Source organism: Sphaeramia orbicularis, chromosome 4, assembly GCF_902148855.1.
Source record: "Sphaeramia orbicularis chromosome 4, fSphaOr1.1, whole genome shotgun sequence".
NCBI classification, from domain to species: domain Eukaryota; kingdom Metazoa; phylum Chordata; class Actinopteri; order Kurtiformes; family Apogonidae; genus Sphaeramia; species Sphaeramia orbicularis.
In genome coordinates, this window is record NC_043960.1 from 31433400 (window position 1) to 31458445 (window position 25046).

General features: G+C 37.5%; 1 protein-coding gene across 1 annotated transcript in view; it reads right to left on the reverse strand.

Moving 5' to 3' along the window:
* Positions 1 to 25046, reverse strand: part of gabrg3 (gamma-aminobutyric acid type A receptor subunit gamma3) — a 94012-nt gene extending 68966 nt beyond the window's left edge. Inside the window, exons 1-2 of the mRNA XM_030131364.1 lie at positions 24757 to 25046; positions 24377 to 24522 (exon numbers count right to left, since the gene is read on the reverse strand). Of these exons, the coding sequence (XP_029987224.1) occupies positions 24377 to 24522; positions 24757 to 24809 (199 nt within the window). The 5' untranslated portion in view covers positions 24810 to 25046. The remainder of the gene's footprint in view (positions 1 to 24376; positions 24523 to 24756) is intronic.

A 25046-nucleotide genomic window follows, 5' to 3' on the forward strand; every position in this document is an offset into this window, starting at 1 on the left:
CAAATGAGAAAGTAGTCCCACAGTACTGTCGCAATAGCCACTTTGTTTTAACAAACTTGAAGAAGTCAGTTTTGGACATTAATAATATGTTTTCAATATGTTTTAGGGTTGCAGCAGGATAATATTGACCAGTTTATATGATTTTTTTCTGCTCGAAATCATCATTATTATATCATCTATTAAAAAACACACTGTCAGTCAGTCTCTTCATAATATCCCTGGTTCTGTAAAGAGAGGCAAAACAAAGTCAGATCAGCAGTCTGGATGACGATCATATATTAATAGGGACCCCTCAGACTATTATTGTACATTTTTTTAATTTTTGAGACTATGTTACAATTTATGGCATGAACTTCTGCAAGAATGTTTCTTTTTTGACATCATCATCCATCTATATATTTTTCTGCATAAATCAACCAAAACCACTTCAGCTCTGCCCAACACTACCAAAAGTCCAATAAGCATTAGGATTTTAACCCTTTATATGCCAGTTTGAATTTGTGATGGAATTTGTTTTATTAAAAAACTAACATAAAATATGAGATTGTTCATATTATACATGGTGGAAAGATGTGACATTGTTTTATACGAGAGCCTTAAACATGTCACAGATTAACAATAACACTGAGTTCATTGTATTAGCAGATTTTGTGCAGTGCAGGACACTCATGGCAACAAACATTTCATTGATTTAAATGTTGCTACTTTTTGCCATAAATTTAAAAAAGACAAAAAAAAACCAAGGATTTCCAGTGACATCATGTATTCAAAACAATCATGCACTTGAAGTGTTAAAATTCTGGAAATGATTGACCTTTTGGTAGTTTTGAGCAAAACTTAAGTGGTTTTGGTTGATTTATGCAGAAAAATATATAGATGTATGATGACTTCAGAGTAGTTTTTGTGCATGTGCAGTTTGGTCTGAGGGTCCTCAGAGGGTAGTCAGTTAGAGGGATGCATAAGTGTTAACAAGGATCAAATGAATAACATCACACCATACCTTTACAGTGTCAGTGGTCAGTGCATGTGTTCAGGTATCTGGAGACCAGCCTGTGGACTACACTCTAATATAGAATTTATCTGTTTTTAGTGTGCACTTCATTTCATCCTCAGACTGTAAAGCAAAGTCCACGAGTAACAACAGAGAGGGGTTTTACCAAGAGAAGCTACCACCTTCTCCAGTGTGTTTCTTTTTTTAATCTCCACTGAGCCCTGCTGGTCTCCACTCCAACCTACTAATCATGAACTCAATTACACCTGGGACGCAAGATGAACGCAATTAACTGATAAACCTGCAGTGCTTCGGCCTGATTGGACCAGGATACAACGCTGGGGTATCCTACCTGATCTACTTCCACTGTTTTCTAGATTATCTGAGGGAAACATCATTTAATAAATCCCAAAAAGCCAGAAAGCAGTAAGGTCTTGGTGGTTCTTTGGAAACAGCAGCACAAAGTGTACATTTGAGGAGGAGCTACCAAAGTTGTGGCAGTTTGTGTTTGCATCTGCCATTTTGTGCACATTAAGATACTTACATCAGCCTCTTAAATTAATCCAAATGTTTCATTACAGAACTGCAGTTGACAATTATTTTCACTGTTGATGAGTCCGTTGTTTATTTTCTCAATTAATAAATGGATTGTGTACATATACATAAAAAATAAGGAAATGATGAAAATGATGATCGTTGTTTCCTAAAGTAAAGATGTCATCTTCAAATGTCCATTTACTTTTATAGTGGAGGACAGAAACCAGAATATATTTACACTTGTCACAGCAGAACCTAAGAATTTTATTTTTTTATAATTAGCAAAATACTCCACTAGTATTTGACTATAACATTGTTCCCTGATCTCCACTGAAAAAGTGCTAGCTCTGTAATGAACTGGTAACACATCCTGGGTGTAGCCCACCTTTACCCAGTGATAGCTACGATTGATTCCAAGACTCTTTTTAGGATTAAGCAGTTTGGAAAATGAATGGATGAATGAATGAATGGATGAATGAATGAATGAATGAATGAAAAGGTGCGGGAACACTGAGGTGAAAGGTCTAGAATACTTACTGGGTGATGACATGCACATTCTAACCAAATACACAACAAATAGTACCAACACTGTCCAGTTCTGTCGTCTATAACATAACTCCTCCTGCCATGACACCCAGCTCCCCTTGTGGTGGTGGAACACCCCTGGCTGTCTCCATCTCCACTGTTCTCTGATTTCACGCTCAGCGTATAGTGTCATTTACAGCCTCAACATTTAAACTGGCTAAGTGACAGCTGTGACATACTGCTGCCGCGAGCATTCACATTTGCATAGCAAAGAGCTTCTCCATCATTTTACATTACCTGTCTTTGGAGTCTTTGTGTCTCGGCCAATTAAGTCCACAGCGAGAATTTTTCCACCTGTCACTCTCCGTTGTGGCGTTCAGTTCGCGTGCTAACAGATGGTACACTTGAGAACACTTCTGGAGAGTCCCTGCTGAGGCAGCTTTTCAGGAGACGCATATTCATAACTACACAACACCTGGTGAGCAAACTGCACAGATCCACTACATCATCCACTGAAAATAAAATAAAGAAAATAGCATCTGAGGTCTGAATGTAATATTTGACTAAATCAATTTCACATTCTCTTATGATAACTGACTTACTCACTTGTACAATTTTGTCTCACAGAAATCAGAGCCTGTTTCATGCCATATGCCTCAGACTCCCCAGGCACAGACCTACCACTGAGTTAACAACTCACTGCGTTCTGTCAGGTAATAATGTCAGCTCCTGCAAGAGGCTGCGATTTGACCGACGGAGCAGCCGTCAAGACAAGAAATTAATTGGAGACAATCAACGTTGCTGGTTGGCCCTGAACACAGTGGTCCTCCGTCTCCTTCATCTCCTCTCCCCTCACCACATTTTCTCTTCCAAACTTCAGCCATAAGGAGACAGACTGGAGCTCAACACAACAGATGATTTAACTAATAAAGATCAACACTGAAAATGGGAACTTCAAAAGGCTTCAATCATATCAGTCAAATGTTGGATCCATTGTGTTTATACACTGTGTCCTACATGTCAAGTGTGTATAAATTATAGATTTACAGCACTGTGCAAAAGTCTTAGGCAGAGCTTTTAGGTTTGTTGATTTTGCAGGGTGGTAATGGCCGTGCGTCTTTAGTTTTAAAAAGAAATATGCACGAAACATGTACACATTATTAATACACACACACACACACACACAATCAGAACTAAATAGGTTCTGCAGGTAAAGTCAGTATTTGATGTGAGCTCCATTTGGATTTAGTACATGTTTGACTCCCTTGGTTTGACTGTCTGGATATTTTCTTAAATAATCATGTGTTTTATATTACACATCTTCAGAATATCCTAGAGGCTTTCATGGTCTTTTATCCTTTTCTCTGTCCAGACGATCCCTTAGAGCTTCTACAATATTCAGACTTTTCTCCTGAAATACATGAACAACACATATCCATTTCTCACTCTTTGTATTAATATATGTACAACTGGAACATACAGTAAAAAGGCTATGTAAACAGTATCCTACTATGATGGATGTTCTGTGTCCGGTGCGTGTCCGACGCGTCTAAGCAAGTCTCAGTTTCAACTGTGAAGAGAAGACTTCCAGTTGCAGGTTTGATCAGTCCATAACACCTTCTTCCAGTCTTCAGTTGTCCACTGGTGCTGTTTCATGGCCCAGCCAAGCCTCTTCTTCTTATTCTGAAGTCTCAGCAATGGCTTTCTTGCTGCAACTCAACCCATCAAACCTGCAACTGGAAGTCTTCTCTTCACAGTTGAAACTCAGACTTGCTTACCACCACCACTATTGAGCTGTGCTTGAAGCTGTTGTCCTGTGAGTCTCCTCTCACTCCAGCTGTTGACTCTCAGAAACTTGTCTTCTGATTGTGTTGTGTCTTTGACTCTGCCAGACCTCTTCCTGTCAGCATTTCCCCCAGTTTCTGAGTGCCTTTGGATGGTGAAGGAAACTGGACTTACTGACACTTTGACTTTCTTGGCAATTTCTCTGTAGGACAGACCTACATTTTTAAGTGTTCTGAAGCTCTGTCTCTCTTCTATCGTTAATTGCCTTTTCCTTGTCATTTTTATAGTAACACACTACTTTCTGCAGTACAATACTGCTCAAATAATGCTCACAACGGTATGGTACCAAAGTGTGTTCCAACACTACTTTTATGCAGACAGAAGGGGTTGGAAAGAATTCACAAATGTTGGGACACCTGTAGGAATTGGTAGCACCAACTTTCAAGGCTTTATCAACCTCTATTGCTGCAGAACTGCTTTAAGTTGTTAACCCATTTGTTGTTCGCCTTTTTGTATAATTCTGAAATGTACATTATTTTTCAGGTTTTTTTAACCTTACCTTTTTTTTTTTTTATTTTATTTTTTTACCTCTGGCAGTTCACCGTTTACCTTTGTACCATTTCAAGCTGTTCATTGGACTTGGACTGCTTGAATTTCAATACAAAACTGGAAAAATTGGGGTGTTCTAAAACTTTTGACGGGTAATGTGTATGTGATCAAAGGTAAAAATAACACTGAGCACAAGAAGTAGCTTGAATTTCCCACAGTGTAAAGAAATAAGGAAGTGGTGGATGTGCATCATTGGATTATGACAAAACTGAACATTATGAATATCTTCTATCTTCATATTAAGATTACAGTAAAATAGATTTTTTTTTAATAAACTTGTTTTCTTATAGTCTATTTTCAGATAAATACCTACTCAACAACACAATATAAATGATAAATATTTTTCTTTGGGATAATTTCTTGTTTCTTGACCTTTTGGCATCATTGTATTCTTGTAATTTTCAATTCCATAACTTTAGAATTGTCATTGACTAATGAGTTCCTCATATGTCACATAGTTCATGTATTTAAATACTTTCTGGAGCTTAAGGCAAACACTTTTTTTTTTTTTTCTTTCAGACCAAAATGGCTTTTAAGTAGGGGTTGCAGACGCCTGTTCTACACTTCCAGACTTCTCACTTTGGTCTCGAACTAAAACTATTGGAGCGAAACCTTCCCTGAATCATGGTCTGAACTGAATAAAACAGGTGGTCTCAGTCCAGATCAAACTGAACTATGGTTTGGATTGTCAGTGTGAAAACTTTGAGACGAGTTAGAGGAAGTTACTAAAGGCAATAATCAGACAGGTCTTTAATTGAAATATACCTTGAATAACAAAAACATGGAGAAAATTTGAAAAAAACACAGAACCATAACAGATCTTAATATTTTTTCTGAGAAGATGAGAGAAAATAGGGAATAGTAGAGTAATGTTAGTTTTGAGTATTCTTCCAGAAATTGGTAGTAATGACATAATAGAGCTGTACAATATATCGTTTGAGCATCGACATCGCGATGTATGTGTGCACAATAGTCACATTGTCGGTCCTGCAATGTAGGAGGCAAATGAACTCAATGTGTTCTCATCTAATTTCAAGGGTATGTGACAGCGATCCACCAATCACATTCATTCTTAATCAGCTTGGAGGTAACAATATTGAAAAATGAGCAACGAACCAGAGAAAATCAGTGTAAATGAAGACTTGGTGCCAAAAAGAAAAGCAACGTTAGGTATCTGGAATTATTTCGGCTACAAGAAGGATGATACTGAAACACATGTTCTGTGCTGACAATTCCTTGCACCTGTCGCCACAACGAGAGGAAACACATCTAATTTGTTTGACCATTTACGTCGGCACTACACATATTGCCTCCTGAGTATTTTTTCATATTGGAATATATATATCGCAGGGTTAAAAAAAATCGCAATGTCAGTTTTTTTCCAATATCGTACAGCCCTATGACATAATGACATTGCATCAATGAAATCAATGTGTTTTAATTTTCTCCTTTAAATCTAATAAGAACATGTCAGAATCACACCCATCTAAAGAAAAACAAAGGATATGCAACATCTAAACAGTACTGTGAAGTGAACCCTACACTACCTGGATCAAATATACACATTAGCCATTAGCTTCAGACATTCCCAGTTATTCCACAAGACATCCTGTTGCTGCTATTATGATTTTACTATTTATGGTAACATCTAAGAAGTTGTGGGGAATCAGCTGATATGTTATATTTCAAATAAGGCAAAAAACACCTCAAGTGATTAAAAACAAAAATAATTTCCATTTCCATAAGGGTTTTCTTGTGTGATACTTGAATAAACACACAGTTCAGGACATATTATAAAAATATGAATTGTGTTTCTGATTCTCAGGCATGAAAAGGTCAAATCTTTACACCAGAGAATTACAGAGAAAAACCAGGCAGCACATCCACAGTTTAACGTAGCATTTGATCTCACGGTTGCTGAGAGCTTACATAAATGCACCTGACATTTTTTTATACCGTATATGAAGTGTGTACTTTCCTAAAAGCCTCAGGTGAAGTGGAATTTAATTGGAAGGGTGGTGACCGCCTATTATCTTTTCAGATTCATTTCTTGTCTTCCCATTTTCATCTTTCTTCACCAATCACAGTTAAGTCACAGACCAAGCCTTCGTTGCAACGAAAATCTCATAAACAATCTAAGTGCTTGAGCCTCAGCATAAAAAAACCCCAACAAACTGACAAACAAAGCATATTTCACGGTGAAGAAAGCATCAGCATGTTGCAGCGGTCGGCTTTGTGCTGCGACAAAAATAGAGCCCAAGGTGTGGGCTGTAAAAAGCCTAAAGACAATAGGTAGTTTAGTTGTTAATTATGTCCCTTTGGAGATGTGCACCTTTAGTGATGAAACTGCATTACATTACTTCCTTCATTATACAGGTCTAATTGTGTTGCAGGCTATAATTCTGCACCTGCCTACAGTGCCACTTAGCAGCAGTTAGACTTTGACTAGTCACTAAATGGAGAAAGCTCATTAACTTTAGGGAAATAGATAGCATAAAAGTAGAAATTAATTAGCAGGTGTTGTATATATGTTATTTTTCAGTACATTTAGAATGGTCAAATAGCTAGCGCTGTAATATCAGATATCCTGAAAATATGTAGTTTTTAACATGACTTGTAGATAATAACGGGAAGTGAAGTCTCTGTGGTATAATCTGCTACGTGATGGTAAACAAGTACTTGGAGACATTTATAAAATCATTCACTGAGAGGGAAAGCGAAGCCATAACCTCTTGTGAGATTTATTTGTCACTATGGTGGGCAGAGGATGATGAACAGGCCCACAGAGACATTAGTTAATCTGTTTCCAGGTTTTGCACCGGAGCCTGGTCCCGTCTGATGAATGGATGCGTATTAGCTGCTAGTGAGGACCCAGAGCAGATCGTAGCCTTGTCTCTCTGTTTGACAGTGATATTCACCGCAAACAAAAACACGTGGCTGGCTGTTTGCCTTTTAGAGTAAAATACAATTAGAAACGCCCTTGTCTGGTCATATTAGCCTGTCATCTGTATTCAGAGAAATGAAGTTTGAGCAAAAAACGGAACTGACAAGGCACTGAGTTAGAGTCTTTTGTAAAGTTATCCACATGCCTCCTTATTTTTTATCCTTTTTTGTGTGAGCTGTTTTAACAAATAACAAAGATTCATGGCAGACTCACAGTTTGTGTCCTTACCAAGGCTACCTCTCTCTGTTCTTAGTTAGTTCATTAGACTTCCACTGATCAATTCTTTTGACCTTTGATGGCCCGTGAGTTTTCCTGAGTGGGTTTGGATCATCCCACTACAGCCTCTCCTGAATGCAGTTTCTAGTCCAGACGATAATCCATCTTTGATTTTCAATAATCCCTCATCACCAGTCATTAAAAGCAGTATCTGGCAGTAGGTGTTGTCAGATCTTTGTATCGCTCATAGCCGGTCAGTGCAAGACAAACAGGTTTAACTTTCCTCTTTGAAATCCAGTCAGAGGTCGCTTTTCCATTGACCCTCAAATTGTGCAAATATAACTTGTACATAAAAATTTACCTAATGGAAAAACGACAATTTTGCCAAAAGTCTGATTTTTCGATTAAAAGTTTTTGCGCTGGCAAGAGGCGTAAATGGTATTTAGAAAACTGCAATAGAAAGACCTTTTTTTACAACTAGAGTCAGGTGAATTAAAAAAACGGATGTTGACAGACGTTACAACAAGCGAAGAAGAAGAAGAAACATGTCACAGTACATGTGGACACACCAGTAAACCCAATCATTTTTTAATTTAGTACGAGATAGAAGGGTAATATATAATAATAATGAATATATCTGTAAATCAACACCATATTTACGTTTGTTGCCATGTTTATAGAATGACTTCTCGTGTCATCTCACGAAAATAAATAAACAAATTATCGCATTTGTGATTTAATAGAAAAACTGACATTACGCACTTGGGGAGGTCTCAAACATGCAGTTCATGCAAGAAAACCCAAAATCTTAAAGGAACTGAAAGTGTTTTGCCAAGAAGAATGGGAAGCTTTACCACCTGAGAAAATAAAGAGCCTCACCCACAACTACCACAAAAGACTTCGAGCTGTCATTGATGTTAAAGGGGCCAATACAGAGGATTAAGAACTAGGATATGTAAACTTTTGATCAGGGTCTTTGGATAGTTTCTGTTGTCAGTGTGATTTAAAAAGAGCAAATGCATTTCACCCAACCACTAGCCATGAGTGAAAGAAAAGTTTTTGTATTATCATTCATATTCTCTGAAAAATGGCCAAAGAATCACACATTCTGCTAGAGTATATAAACTTATGAGCGCAACTGTAAATGATATACAGTGTGACAACAATAACAACTATAACACTGGACTTTTGGTGCTGACAAAGTGGCCATTTCAAGGCTGAAAAACCGAATCAATTGGAAAAAACATGCAGTTCCTCAAATGACCACTCAAGGATGGTTCCAAACATGAGTCAATCCCTATATAACTATATAACCCATCAGAGGTTGATCCTTTTTTGGGAAACTTGCAGGCTATGGAACTTAAAAAAGTTAATTCTTTATACATATATATATATATATATATATATATATATATATATATATATATATATATTTATATATATATATATATATATATATATATATATATATATATACACACACACACATGCGCAGGGACAGCATACAAATATGCACTGACCTCAAAAGAAGGAAAGCTGTTGTACCAGTTTATAACAGAATTGCTAATTTCCACCTGCAGTCTGTGGACATATTGATTTTACAATAAATCCAAGAGGATGATGGATGAAAATGCAAATGCAAGGCTTCAACATCGCCATCCACAAACATAGGTGTGGCATCACAGTTACTGCATCTGCTTGATTTATTCATTCTTGCAGTACTGATAATGGTTTCTTCTTTCATCAGCTACTTGGACTCATTGCTGTAACTTCATGTCTTTTGATGCTTTTGTTGGAATGCAATCAAAGAACGATGGAGTGTCTTAAGTCATTAAACAAAGTTGAATACCTTGCATTTTTTCATCCAGGAGTAGAGAGAGCATGCTAATATGCATGAAGTTAGGGTTGGTCGTTCCACCAAACTGTGATTTCTCCACTACTCCTCAGTTATTAGTGACATGTTCAGAATTTATAGTCACATTTGATCTCATGGTCACTTACAACATATAAAAATGCACCTTTTTTTTTTTTATTGTGTATCAAGAGTTTGGTTTTCTTAGGTCAAGTGGACTATAATTGGAAGGGTGGTGGCCACTTGTTGCATGTCTTGTCTTTCCATTTTCATCTGCTATGCCAATCACAGCACAGTCACAGCCTTCACAGGAAAAAGCATCAGCTGTTGTGAATCGTAATAAAAAAGTGACAGACAAGTCATATTTCACAGTCAGAAAAGAATTAGCATGTTCAGACATCAGTCTTTGTGTATGAAAAACCTCCTTGAACTCTTTGTGAGTTTGAACATTGTGTTGAATGAATATCAACTTGTTTTCTTCACATTATACAGGGTGTGAAAATATTGCACTTTTTTGTTTTTGACCAGTTGTTATTTTCTGCAAATAAATGCTCTGAATGACAGTATTTTTGTTTGTGATTTGAGAGAAATGATGGTAGTAGATTCATAGAGACAAATGTTTCATTTTAGTGAAACTCATACATACACTATATGGACAAGAACACTGGGACACATCAAACTGACAGCATGTCCGATGTCCCTTTCCCGTTGATTTGAAGTATTTATTACCACGATAAGGATTTTGATGTCAGTTTTTGTCAAGAGTTATGATGGTAAATGTTAAATCAATAAATCTTTTACATATAAAGACTAACTTTGTGAGAGTTCAAAAAACCAGATGATTATTTATAGTCAGAAAGTGACAAATATTTCACAAATGTAGAGGCGCAACATGTATACAATGACTAAAAAAGTGAAACAATAAAGTTTATTGTAATGATTTGTATCGCAATGTACATTTATATTAACACATTTGTTGATCACATTTACAGCCTAGTCTCGTTAGCAATGAAACACCTAAATTCAATGTGTCCCAATATATTTGTCCATATAGTGCATAGATAGTCAATCTAATGATTTCTTGAGGTTTATACAGAGCTGGATCTCATTTTGTGAATATCTTTTACTGAAATTAGTATGAAGTAAAGTGCTGTTTGTTAGTTAAATAAAATGAACCAAACACCAATATTTGACAGTATAGTTACCATAATACACATTAATTTCACCATAACAGCATAAAAACAACAATAAAAACAAGCATAAAAAATATGAATGTGCTTGTGTTCAGACCACACACTGCTTTTAACTTAAGTTCTTGATTAATGGAATCTGGAGGAAATGACTTAACCTCCTAAGACCCAGGACATCTCAGCAAAGTACAAGCTTTTCTGGTTTTTTTTTTTTTATTAAATAAGTGCCTATATTGGAAACATCATGATGCAACAGTTTTTTCAGATGCAGTTTTTAAAATTTTTATGGAATGTCCTTTGTGGTGGACAGTTTTCTTTTCTTTTCTTTTTTTTGTGTAAAGTTGTGAAACTCTTGTCCACAAATGTGGACAGTGGGTCCTAGGAGGTTAAAGTGATGTGATTTGCACATTGAGTCTTCTACCTGAAACCAAATCTGGTAAATCTGTCTGTTGTGAATAACTAATTGAAGTACAGTTATTTTACATCCTAATGAATAGCTTAAAGCTTTTATTACTGTCTATAATCTCAAAGTAAGTCTTGACTCATGTCTTCTTTCCATCACTGGAGCACTGCTGAACATTTTCGTCTAGTCATTAATCACACATTCTTGCAGGAAGTCCCCATAACATAATCACATGCAGGAGAGTCGTAGCCTATTCGTGGTTAGCGTCTGCATACTCTGTAATGACTGATGTCTGAAAGACTTCAGCTTCTCCTCTCACTGTCCAGGCTCATTACTAGAAGAAATGCCAAGGGCTCTGAAATATTCAAAAAGTAGAACAGATCACCTCCCTCCGGCTAACTGTACCACGGCCGATCATATGTCACGGAGTAAGTAGCACGACACCAAAGCTCCTGCTCTTTAATGAACATGCGAAGGAATAAATGCACATAGCTGGGATTGTTTTTACTATTCTGAGCTCTGTCCCATTTATTTCAACACTTCTGATGCCTCTGCTGGCAGACAGATCTGACACTTTGAAGGAAATAACTTCATTTGCTCTGTTTTACTTTCCTCAGACTTCTCACCTGATTTTGACTAATTGAGCCTCTTGTCTCTAATAAGGTTCCCTTTGTTTTCTCTCACGACTGGAACATAAATAATCAATTACAAAGTCGTCTGCTTTAATAGAGTCTTACGATCCAAGCTGCATTGTTTATGATCTACATGGTGTCTTCTGTAGGTGATAGTAAGAACAACAGGCACGTTCAGAGAAATAGCACTGTTTGGCTGTTTTGTTTCTTCTTTTGTGCTTTTCCCCCACTTGTTTTCCTTATTCTGCTCTGCCATGTCACATTCAAAACCCAGTCATGTGTCAGCCCTCTTCTGTTTTTTTCTTGACATTATGCACAACACAGGAAAAATCCCACTAGATTTACTTAAAGTCTGCAACAGAACTGTGAATGAACATTCATTGTATTTTCTTTATATTATTCATATATATGTGTGAATGGTTTTCAACTTCCAACTCTTTAAAGAAATTATTTGTAAATCTAAAGCTGCCAGAGCTGAAATCAGGACTTAAAAGCCCTACTTTGGAGACAAAACACCTTCTGTGTTGAGCTATGGAGTAGAACAGGCAGCATCTTTGGTGATGTCTGACAAAATCATTACAACAGTCAATCATGTATTCAACCCGTGACGGATCCACAGAGGTGGGTTGAATTCTTGTCTCATCTCAGACCAGCTGAATTATAATATGATGAAAGGTAATTTTTGCCCAAGGACATCCAAAAGCGATCATATACTGCAGTTTTATGAAAGCAAATATTACCTTCTGATGTCACCAAAGAGGGCAGCATTTCACACCGTTGGCCATGACTGTCAAACTACATAAATTGCGGCTTTAAATCCTGTTAAACCCTGGACTATTTTATCTTCACTCAGAATGATTTCAATGTAACACAAAACTGTGTATTAGCTGATAGCAGATGTTTCATTCATATAAAACTTAGTTATGATCAGAAAACAGTAAAGGTAAGACAACATTTGTAATCATCGCCCCATAATGTGATACTTATTTTTATTATAGTATAGTATAGTATAGTATAGTATAGTATAGTATAGTATAGTATAGTATAGTACAGTACAATATAGTATCTATATTATAAAAGGGAAGTGGATTCTGTGTGTGTGTTTGTCTCAGGCATCACACAAAATCCAGAAAAAGCTGACTGCTGCAGTTTGGCGTACTTATATATTTTTGGTCAAGGAAGCGACTAGTGAAAACGGTAAGTTGAAAGGACCAATATTTTGGGAGATATTAGTAATTTTGGAATACAATAGCCATACAATCACCTTGCTATGCCCATGATGATTTTGGGAGGAACTGCCTTCAGCTGTTGACCTCCAGGTAGCACAGCCTGGAAGACTGCAGCCTGGCTCCACACCTCCACCTCTGTTCACAACACAGGACCTCTACTTAGGGTTAGGCTTAGTCTTAGGTTTAGGGTTAGGCTTAGCGTTAGGGTTAGGCTTAGATTTAGGGTTAGGTTTAGGCTTAGGTTTAGGGTTAGGTTTATGGTTAGGGTTAGGATTAGGGTTAGTTTTAGGGTTAGGTTAGGTTCACTGTTAGGCTTAGGTTTATGGCTAGGCTTAGGCTTAGGGTTAGGGTGACGCTTCTCCGGAAGTGGAGCTCCAGGTGTTGGAGCTCCAGGTTCTCCAGCCTTCCGCCGCTGTGGTCTCCCAGGCTACGTTTCTGGAACAAATTTGTTCTCAATAGTGTTCACTTCCTCTGATGTTCATTCTACACAGCACAGTACAATATGTCAAATTAATTCAATTTGTTTAGATTTTGCTGTGATCTGTGAAAAATGCTAAATTGGCTAAATGGATCTTTTTCCTCTGGAGACATCTGGTGCACAACATAGACAAAAATGCTACCTGTTTGCTTGTTACAATATAGAGTACATGTTATGAATATGTATGTACAGAGTCTTTGTAAAGAAAACAGTTGCTGAATCATGTTTTGCCTTGAGTTCATGTCAGGGCCAGATTAACACTTCATTGTACCCTGGGCAACAATATTCAAGGGCCCCATCATCACAACCCCAGGATCCCTATAATCTGGCAAAATACAGAATAAATTCCAGGAATATATGTAAATATACCCCATACTTCAATATCTAACTATCATCACATGCATTTTGATGTACAAATGTGTAAATGTTCATAGAACTACAAGTGCACCACTATAGCCTCTTGTCAAGGCCACTCACTTGCATATGATGATATGAAAACAAAACACATTAGCATCAGTATAATCTAAAATTGATCCACTACATTAGAAAGAGAGGGAAGTGTCCTCCATTTTCACAAAAAAATAAATAAGAAACCATTTCCAAAGTATCCAGTATTTATTTAAGAACACTTTTTGCCAACACAAATGTACTGAATCGTCAGAAAAAGCCCACAGACAAAACACAAACATAATCTGATAGAATCAGATATGAATTTTAAACAGAAATCCCCTTGTCACCTCAGAATTCAACAAGAGAGTTAAAGTAAGTGCAATGTAAACATCTTGAAATCTGCTTTCTCTCAACAATAAACATATCTCAACATTTTCATGGAGCCACCACAAGGAAAAAATAATTATAATGCAGTATAATCTGCTAAAATAAACATTTTGGTCCCAGTTTAACTTTTCAACAGAAAACACATCACAATTCAAGGCATGTCAAGGCAAGGGTTAAACATTTTAACACTAAATACTATATAAACTAAATACTATAAACATCTGGAAAACCGTCTTTAAAACCGTTTTTAATGTCCCTCTCCTTTTTTAATTTTCGTTTGGTGTTCCCACTTAGCTGCTTCTCCATGTTTGCAATGTTTTGATTCGCGTACGTCGCGTTTGTCGCGTAGTTCTTGACGTCTCACATCCCGCTCAGTGCACGCACGTTGATTTGCGTCATCGCTGATTCGCTTTTTGGACTGACCAATGAGGAGAGGGTCTCAGCTCACGGTCACAGACAGCAGGAGCAGGGTTTCTGTGCAGTGCAATGGCTCCGGGCAGCGGACAGTTTCATTTATAAGCAAAAGATAACCAGATATTTTCGTTATGCCCAAGCTACCCAGGGCCCTTCAGAGGTCGCGGGCCCCTGGGCGATTGCCCAATTGCCCATATGGTTAATCCGGGCTTGGTTCATGTAAATATAAGAGAAAATCAATGGGTCCATCCTGGAGACCACCTGTTCAGTGTTATTCTTTATGGATGAAGATACTGGAGCCTTAAAATCAGAAAAAACTGAACTAAAAAACACTTTTTATCAATTGGCAAGCAGGAAACTCAACTCCAACTTCAACCACTAACTTTTATGCACCTTTAACAAAAATATGCAATATTATTGTGTGCAATACATTCAATTATTCCTGTACAATCAGCTTGTAATTTGATAAGTCTGTATAACAACATGTCATGTTTCCCTTTTTATTTATTTATCTGTATCTTGTATTTGGTACATGTTTTTATTCTTGCACTTTTAAGTAGTTTCTATTCCAATTTTGTTGTATAGGTGACTATACAATAACAGTAAAGGCTATCTTATCTTATCTTATCTTATCTTATCTTATCTTATCTTATCTTATCTTATCTTATCTTATCTTATGCACAAATAGCCTGCTATATTCAATTTCTACAATTAGATCCCCTATATCTTAGTGTGTCTTGAAACTTTAAAAGCTACTAGATTCAGACATAAACAGACAGTGGACTCAGGACTCAGTGGACTGTCAATTAACATCACTGGCACCAGTTTCACTTATGATTCAGACCATGTGGAGGAAATGCCCCTAGTTTTCTGAGTACCGACCATCATAAGCTTCAAATAGTCACATTCATGAGTGCTCCAGACAACAAGGTTAAAATACTTTAGTGCACCATCTGCCATCAAAGGGGCCAACATCACAACAAATGACTTTGTGTAGCCAGGGGATGTTTAAAAAAAAAGGCTAATTGTCCCTGTCCTATTTATCAGGCTTCTTTGAAATAATAATAAGTTAATTTAATAAGCTTTGGCACAACAACAAGGGAGGAATATGGATCGGTGATAGACCCTAGAATAACGAGTGTGAATGACTGCGTGTGGAAAATACAGAACAGAAAAGAGTGATAATACGACTGTCCCTGATGCTTAGTGAAAAGGTCACTATGTTTATTGCTCCAAACTTAGTTTCTATTGTTGTACATTCAGTGACTGACAGGTGAACGAGGAGACATACACAACATGACACAACATTTATTGTTGAATAAAGTTAAGGTTTACTCTGTAAGACCCATGGATACTGATGTGCTTATGTGAGGTTTGTGTTGGAGTCTGTTTTATTACCCCGCCCCCCAAAGGGGAGGCAAGGGGTATTGTTTTTGGTATGTTTTGTTTCTTTGTTTGCAGAAATTACACTCTAGCAGAAAAAAACTATTGTTTGAATTCATACCAAATTGGGTTTATAGATTGGCAGGGACTCAGAATGGATGTCATTACATTTTGGAAAAAGTAGGTCTAAGTTTAAATTTTTTAGAATTTTTTTTAAATGTTTTTTTCCTATTTACTTATAATGGGCGAAATTTCAAATGCCTGTAGCAGCAAAACTATTGGTTGTATTCACATCAAATTGGGTTTATAGATTGCCAGTGACCCAGAATAGATGTGGTTACATTTTGGAAAAAGTATATCAAAGTTATAACTTTTTATGCATTTTTAAAATCTTTTTTTTTATCCCCTTTTTCTTATAATGGGTGGAATTTCAAATGTCTATAAAAACATCAAAAACTTCAAACTTGGCACATATATAGAGGCAACTGATATGCTGACATCAGCACACACATAGACATGATGACATCAGCTGGATTGATGCCACAATAAGCTACAATATGAGCAAGGGGCGGGGTTTGTTGTGCCTGGCACCACTTGTTTTGTTTGCCATCATTCATGATATCTTGTGCACTGATTTCTACACTGTTGCCCATAAAGTGGAAAAAAACATATATTATTACCTCTTTTCATGAAATGACTGTGACAATGTGAGTTTTCTTGATAGATAAAGTGGAACTGTAATTATTGCACCAGGTCAAAGGTGATTACTGATGTGTACTAATAAGAATAAAAAGAGGAATATACCAAAAAAAAAAAAAACATTATTCCATCTTCATGAGAAACAGTGTATACAGAGCACTTGGGTTATTTTTTTGTGCTAAAATCTTTATGCTCGATTCTGGATTCAGAAACATGGAAAAGTTGGTGAGTAAAAGTGGAATTATTAACCAACTGAGCAATGGAAACAGATTTACCAAAAGGCAGAGAAGAACAGAACAGCAGTTTGTTCAGGAGATAAAAGTTACAGTTGGGGCCAAAGGTTATGGCAGTGAAACAAATTCTTTGAATAAATATGATATATTTGCCTATAAAAGTCTTTAAACATGCTTGTAATTGTTCTGAAATGTACCTCAGAAACACATGGGGGAAAACATCTGAAGAGAATGAATCAGCAAAGTTGCAAAACCTACATTTGTGCTAAGACTATACATGCAGCTTCAGATCTATGATAAATATATGGTGCCTCTCATGTCTGTCAGCTCAGATAGTACAGTCTTATATGTATGAAACCCTATCCAACTGGAGGGCAGAGTTTTAACCAATGATGATAAATATGATGCGGATGAATACTGGCTGACTAGTCATGGAAGGAAACATAACTTTGCATTTTCTTCTGTCCAATCACTGAAAACTCATGATATATTTGGATGAAACCTGTATGTCAGAGTCCAGTTCTTCATACCTCTGTCCTCACAATGTGTCTATAAAAATATCTTAACATATACATGAAACATATACAGCACAGACAGAGCTGGAAAATGTCTAAAGCTGGACAGGATGTAATGAGGCTGGTCTGTATTGACTCCTGTGTGATGTAGTGATGCCTGACCCGTGATCGCTTCACAGAGGAAACCAGGGTTAGAGGGGCTCACGTTTGCCCCACAGCCTCCTGGATGGTGTTATGCTCCAGATTTGACATGCCCATGTTTATTTCACCTCTATTTTGTTTCTCAGTGCAGTGATACAATGCACCGTATAAGTGTTTGAGTTCAACAAAACCTATTAGTATTTGTAGCCCAATAAACTCTACATTTTATCTTTAACTATGGAAATATTTTATACTAAACCTCTTTGTTCCGTCAGATGCCTGTGGGACATGACAGTCATTTTATTTGTCGATCCTGAGGCCAATTTTCAATTCTCCAAACGATGTCACAGAAGCAGAGGCTCAGTAACAGAACTCGGTGGCAGCTCAACATATTATCATCAAAAAATACAAGCGGGCCCAGGGTCTGTCAAATGCACAACTCTTTGTATCTCTGTCCCTCAGTCAAACCTATAAATGTAATTTATATTCATGAGGTCATCTGGAAGAGTTATGGCTCTGAGTTTTATTACTGTGGGTCAGTAAATTGGCAACAAATAGAATGAAATGGTAATTTTCTATTTGGTTCAAGCAAATAAGCACAAAGGTAATGAGAAGAACGTTTGACTGTGTTTGAAGAATTTAATGAAGTGTCAAAACAGTGTTATAGCATGTCATAACCCCACTTTCAAAACACTACAGCTGTGATCCACAACCATTTTAAGAATAATTGCAGCCATATATAATACAAAAGGCCCCTTGTGGTTATAAGTGTAGCTTTGTGAATTGGTAACTGTGCACATACTCATAGATAGGACTGGGTGATATGGAAAAAAAAACATATGATAATTTTTTTCATATCAGACGATATCGATATGTATCACGATATAAATCAAATCACTATTTTTCTCAAGCTTAAATTTTCCGTTACTTCTAAGTTAGTTGTGAAGACATCAGAAGGTTATTTTTTATTTAAATATGGCTTATTTTCTGTCAGAGGTTGAACATGACAGATGTGCTGAAGATGATTATAAAACTGTTTCAGATAAATAAAACAGGTACATATACTTAAAACTAAACTAAAAGTCTGACCAGCAGGCAAAAGCTTTCAAGTTTTAAAAGAGAACACAAACAAAACAGACCATCTTCATGAAATAATACTGGGGGTTTTGAGGTTTTGCTCATACGTCACATGATCACGTGGTTTGCTGTTTACGACGCCATATTGGTAGGCAAGCTTTCCTTGGATCGTACAACGTGTTAAAGGATGGACCTGCTAAACTCCTGTGTGCCGTTTATTCCTTAGCTTTCACCAAGTATCAGTTCGGCATACAGACCGCTGGCTTCCTCTGGTGGCAGTGGTGGTTCTGTTCTGCTGACCGCTGTTCATAGTTATTACCATGGTTAGCGTAGCTTCTCAGTATAGTTAGCCTGCATGCCATTTGCGCTTAGCGGTGTGGAATAAAAGAATTGTCATCATGTGGTACGGTGATGAAGACCCCTTTAAACCTACCAGGAGGGCTTCCCCTGACCTATCACCCTATAGAGACAGAGTGATTGTGGATCTACCTGCTCCCTTTGAGTTTCCTCAGCTGGGTGAGGCAGATGGAAGTGGCAGTCGGAGCTACGGTGGGTGACACTGGTGAGTTCAGTGGGGAGCTGGTGACAATACTCCCCACCAGTCTGTGCAAGTCTGCTTTTCTACTATGGGACAGCCTTCCCCATGCGGTCCAGTCAAATTATGCGGCCGTGAAAGAGAAGATGGGATCGGCTTTTGGACAGAGACAGTTAATGGACCGTTTTAGAGCTAATATATCAGCTCGTTCACCAGTTCCAGGGGAGAGCCTGGAGGTGTACGGCTGATGTGAGCTGGCTGGTAGCTGGTACTCCTGTGTTTGCCTCTGAGTTACGCGTGCATCACTGTTGTTAGTAAACATTGAAACTCATCTATGGTTCCTTTATCATAGGCAGACATACTCACAAATAACGAAACACGAGTCCAAAGAAAAACACAATATAAAGCAACAGTTGTGACTTTCTGGATCCAGATAGCGTGCCTACCAATATGGCGGTGTAAACCACAATCACATGATCAGTGACGTCAGCTGCAAGTCCTCAATATACATGGGGGTACAATCCGTAACTGCCATAACTACTGTAACAGGCATAACCCAAAAATTAAACACTAACATGCTTTGACTACTGACTTCCCGGCTTCTATGCCTCTGTTGTATGCCGGAACTGAAACGGTTTGCACCCTACTTTTCAGTAACCCAGTCCCCTGAGTACTCAGTCATATTTTCTCTATATTTTTTCCTACAGCCCAAACATTAGCATATGTGCTGCAGCTGCTGTTATACCTGTACTGTGTGCGTCAACCTAACTTGTGGCTCTAGCGTGATTGGTTCAGTGCGTTGCAACTTAATTATGATTGACTCTTCTTATGTCTGTCAAAACATGGACGAATTAATTTTGCTGAAATTTTATCAAGCATGTTTCATACTTCTACTGAGGGAAAGTTATCTTGCAATATATATCGTTATTGTATCACCCAGCCCTACTCATAGAACAAGAGTAACAGTAACAACCACTCTCCTCTATGTTTTGCCACCAACAAATAATGAGATGTCATGAGCAGTGTTGAGAATAACGCATTAAAAAAGTAATGCATTATAGTAATGGATTACTTTCTGCTGTAATGCAGTGGTGTAAGGCATTACTAATCAATTTTTAGTAATATTTTACTCGGCACATTTTCAGCGCTTGCATTACAACATACTTTTTGCCTACATTTAAATTATTCAAATGAAAAAAAAAAAAACAAAAAAACAAAAACAGCAAGACCATGAGATCTTAAGGAATCAAAAATGCATCTGTAAAGTTCTATTTCCTGTTGGTGTTCAGCCAATGGGTGAAGGCGGCAGAAGAAAGTACATTGGCCACATGGACGTATGCTCATCACTAACCCAAACCTGCTTTACAGAAGCTAGTTAGCATGATCCCTGTGATCAGCAATGACAAGGTAAGCTAATGTGTCTATGACTAGTTAAAATTCTTTATCGATTTCAGATTTATCCACCAGCATCCTCGGCTTTGCGCCCTCTGTTTGAACATGGAAAATGTTGAAAAAAATGCAAGCGTTCCTGCTGGGATTCAAACATCATAGACTGTAGCCTTACTTACTGAGCTATATTCGTCCACATGTACTTCGGGGCACAAATTTATGCATCCCAAGGCTCTCCTCTCTGTGGTTTTGGGGGAGGATTGGGTTCTACTGCGTACGCGCCATTTATGACAAGAATCTGTATGGAACTCAAAAGTAATACAGGAGTCATGCATTACAATTCTGAGACAGTAATATTGTAAGGTAAGGAATTACTTTTAACCCATAAAGACCCAGTGCTACTTTTGTGTTGATTCCCAAATTAAATGTTCTCTCTATTTAACCTTTCTTAAGTGATTTATCACTATTTATCTTAACATAATCCTCTCCATTAGGGCTGGGTAAAAAAATCGATTTAATCGATCCTAGATCGATTTCGTTTTAATTTTGCGTAATCGATTAATAGTGGATGAGATTGATTTTTCAGACCAGAACCAGGAGTATGCGGAAGCGCAACTGGCTCTATCTTGCGAACCCCTGGGGAAGACGGCATCTTGATCTGGCTCGCGACGGCTCTGGCGCGGAAAAGACGTGGAGGAAGGGTGGGGAAAACCCATCCGCTGGAGGTACCCCCAGCCTCAAACTGGCCGCCCGGAGATTCTCTGAGGCGAGTCGTGGAAGGTGGTCATTAACTTGGATCCATACTATCACCTATGGGTGAGTATGGAGTAAGAGGAAGAGTAAAGCGACAATGTCCAACTGCTATGCTACTACCCCCCCCCCCCCCCCCCGGCTCCCCAACCAACAGTCACGGAGCACGAAGTCCATAGATGCCCGGCGTCTATGGGCTTCAATGAGAAAACAGCACAACGGGAATGTATGAGAAGTAACAACATCGCGTCTGTTGATTTGTGATAAAGATGATTCTGAACAAACTTGTCTTTGAGATGAACATGTTCTAACACATTTGTAGTCAATAAAATGTCAACACAACTGTACATATTTAACCATTTAATTTTAGTAATTTTAGAGGAAGCCGGGCTTCCCTTGCAGTCTATGAGAAATCGCCACTGGTTCATCCACTGTCATTTCTCAAACTCCATGAGTTTTACTAGTGAATCAGTGTTGTAGAAGATGACGGTGTTTCTACGTTCACTACGAAGCCTCCTAACGTCCAAATGGGTCATACCTGATGACCATGAAAAGATGACAAACTGTATTTTACAATAATTATTTATATGTACTGATAGGATTAGTGGCTCTAAAGGTGTAAACATTTTACATCCGTAGATACTTTTGGTCATTGGTGTATATTTGGGTCTTTATGGGTTAAATAACAGTAACAAGTAATCTGTAATGTATTACAGTTTGGAAGTAACTTGCGCAACACCGGACATGAGAGACGTCAGGAGCTTCTTCATCACCCACAGCCTCAGTAACAGGTACAAAACAAATGTTTCAGAGGCCACATCATTAACGTCACCAGCCTCACACTGTGGAAAATGCTACCAGCTGATGTTAGGTAATTGTAAAGTTGACAGTGGCTGTTCTCGCCTGTAGACAAACACTCAGGTTGTCAGCGGGAATGAATATAAAACAGGTATCAAAAGTGTCACCATTGATTAATTACTTTATCTGCAGTAAACGCAGCAACAGGTTAGAAAAGTAGAGCAGCTGATGTGGAAATAGTTGCATCTTCCAGGTTTCAGATGCTGATTATCCCTTTAAGTACAGCAGCAGGGGAACTTTACCTGCACTGGAAGATTCCATTCTTCTCTGTTTCTAAAAAATAATCCCCTAATTTTTACAATTCCTGTTAACATGTAGCCATGCCGTTCAAAATAACTCTTCTTCAGGTAACAGATATTCCACTTTCTGCCTCCCTGTTTAGTTCCATCGAACACCTTAACGAAAAAGGTCGACCTTTCACTATTTTCTCATATCTATAAACCTATTAATCTCCTCTACCATCATATTTAAAATTAGGTGTTTCTCCTCATGACCAGAAATGTGGTCTTTTCTCTGGAGCCTCCATCTCAACCAGAGAGGATCTTCGTTTCACTTCAGCTGTGCATAATAAACAGGCCATAAAACCAGCAAATTAGATTCATTTTCAGAAAATACATCCAAAGCATAGTCATAAAACTGAAATAATATCAGCATATCCACATTTGAATTGGGAAATGCTCCATGTGGGAAAATCCTACTTTGGAATATCCAAGAGGAATGTGCTGTTTTCACAACTCCTGTCAAATTCAGAATAATAGTGTAATATTAGAGCGCATGTAAACATATTCATTGTACAGGATAATATACAGTTACCATTATAAGGATTGTATTTTGAGTATTTTTCTTCTTTAATAAACTCCTGAACTACAAATTAGAAATTCCCCTTTAAATAAATGGCTGCGTAGGATTCGAAAAACAAACACAGGTTTTTATTTCTAATTAATTATTGCATTTGTTTTATTGAAGCCATTCAATCTGAGCAGACTTTTCTACATCTGCCATGTTTAACAGTTTCCTTCCAGTATATTATGACTTTGTAATCTAAGTGATATTTGTTGTGTTAGTCGTTTGTCCAGGACAACAGATGGAAATTAGCTTCTCTGCTATATCTGGTGTATGCATCTTGTTCTTTGTAACTAATGCCAATACACACTGTCCTGTAACTAAATAAATAAATACAAATAAATACAAAAACTGAGGAATCAAGTGACGATCCCAGTGCAGGACATATGCGATGGAACTGAATCTTCAGAGCAGTGTTTTTGTGCTAATATATTTATTCAGTTTTGTTTAATTTTTTTTTTGGTTTCATTTTGTTTTGTTATTGCACTGTATTTATTGCTCTTCATAATTTGAAAATTCTACTAGTGCAAACATTTGAAATGAAAAAGAAAACCTTAAATTTTGTTTGTTTTCATGAAGGTAATTGCAATGTTAGGCTTTTGAAAATAGTTCATATCTTTCGGCCAAGAACTCTTTAACCCTTTCATGCATAAGTCACTCCAGTGGACAGTTCTTCTCCAGCTGTTCTCTTGTATATTAATGGGTTTAGTGGTTTTAGTTCCATATAAGCCAACACAGTGGACACTTACGCACCATCTCATATCCTGACATTCATACCATTACTGTAACTTTGCTGTTCTTGATAAACCTGATCTGCAGTAACATGTTTAAGTGTAAATCAATTATTTGTTAGACAAGTTTTTTTTTGCACATTATCTCGATGAAGTGACGAATTAATAGCATTAGAATATGTTAAAATGTGAGAATACATCAGATTAGCAGCATTAAACATGTTTTCATTTCATTGTTTTCATATCCCTGTCTGATACTGGGTTTAAAACACGTTTCTTTACTTCAAAAATTAAATGCATGCATATTTTTGTAACTCCACAGAAAAAAAAAAAAAAAACTTGATTGCATTGTTTTTTTCATACCTAAGGAGGAATAAAAACACTGAAGAAAAAAATCTTGACTAAGGTTCTCACAATTAATGCATGAAAGGGTTTAAGGTTTAACGTATTATAAAAACATATAATGGAGGTTATACACACCTGTTCTAGTGTAATGAGACTTTATCATTACTTTAATTACTTCACATTTGTCTGATTATCAGATTACAACACCAGCTACATCTGCAGGCGATCAGTGAAGTGTTTTATTGCTTATTCTTTGTTTATTATCATCTGTAAGGTGCATGAATCTGAAAGTTACCTCCAATATCAGGACGCAGTGTCTTATCATACTCCTTCAGTAGATTGTTGAGTATTTCCGTGGCGTCTGTTTGTTGAGATTTTGGAGCCAGCATTTGGTTCACAGTTACATCCTCATACTCCTCTTCGTACTCCATTGTTAGAGAGCTGCAAAAGAAAAAGAAAAAAAGAAATAAAAGAGGGTGGATGGAATTGGAAACAGCAGATCTAATGGCACAGTTAAAACCTAATGTAGAGAGAGTATAGAGAGGGAAAGTTTCCACCAGAAAACAACAGAGAAATGTTCCCACAGACAGCAAAGTTTATCTCAACCATCAGATTGAACATGACTCAATTCCAGCCACTTTGCAGAGCTGTTATAAACTCAAACATGCAACTCACCAGGTATGAAGGACTGACAGAAGCAGGACATAAGACAGGAGTTTGGATGACATGTTTTGTTGCAGGATGACAACAAGTAGAGTGTGGTTGTGTGCGCACGGTGCGTATCGGCGTCTGCGGACACTGGACACGATGGTCACAGCTGCTCCGAGGGGAAAACGGAGACAAAATACTTCATAGTTTGTAATCCAGCAGGAAATACAGTCATCGTTCACCACAGTCGTTTTCAAATCCCGCTTAGAAAAGGACAGGAGAGCAGATCCGTGTGAGAGTTGGTGCAGTTGGATCCT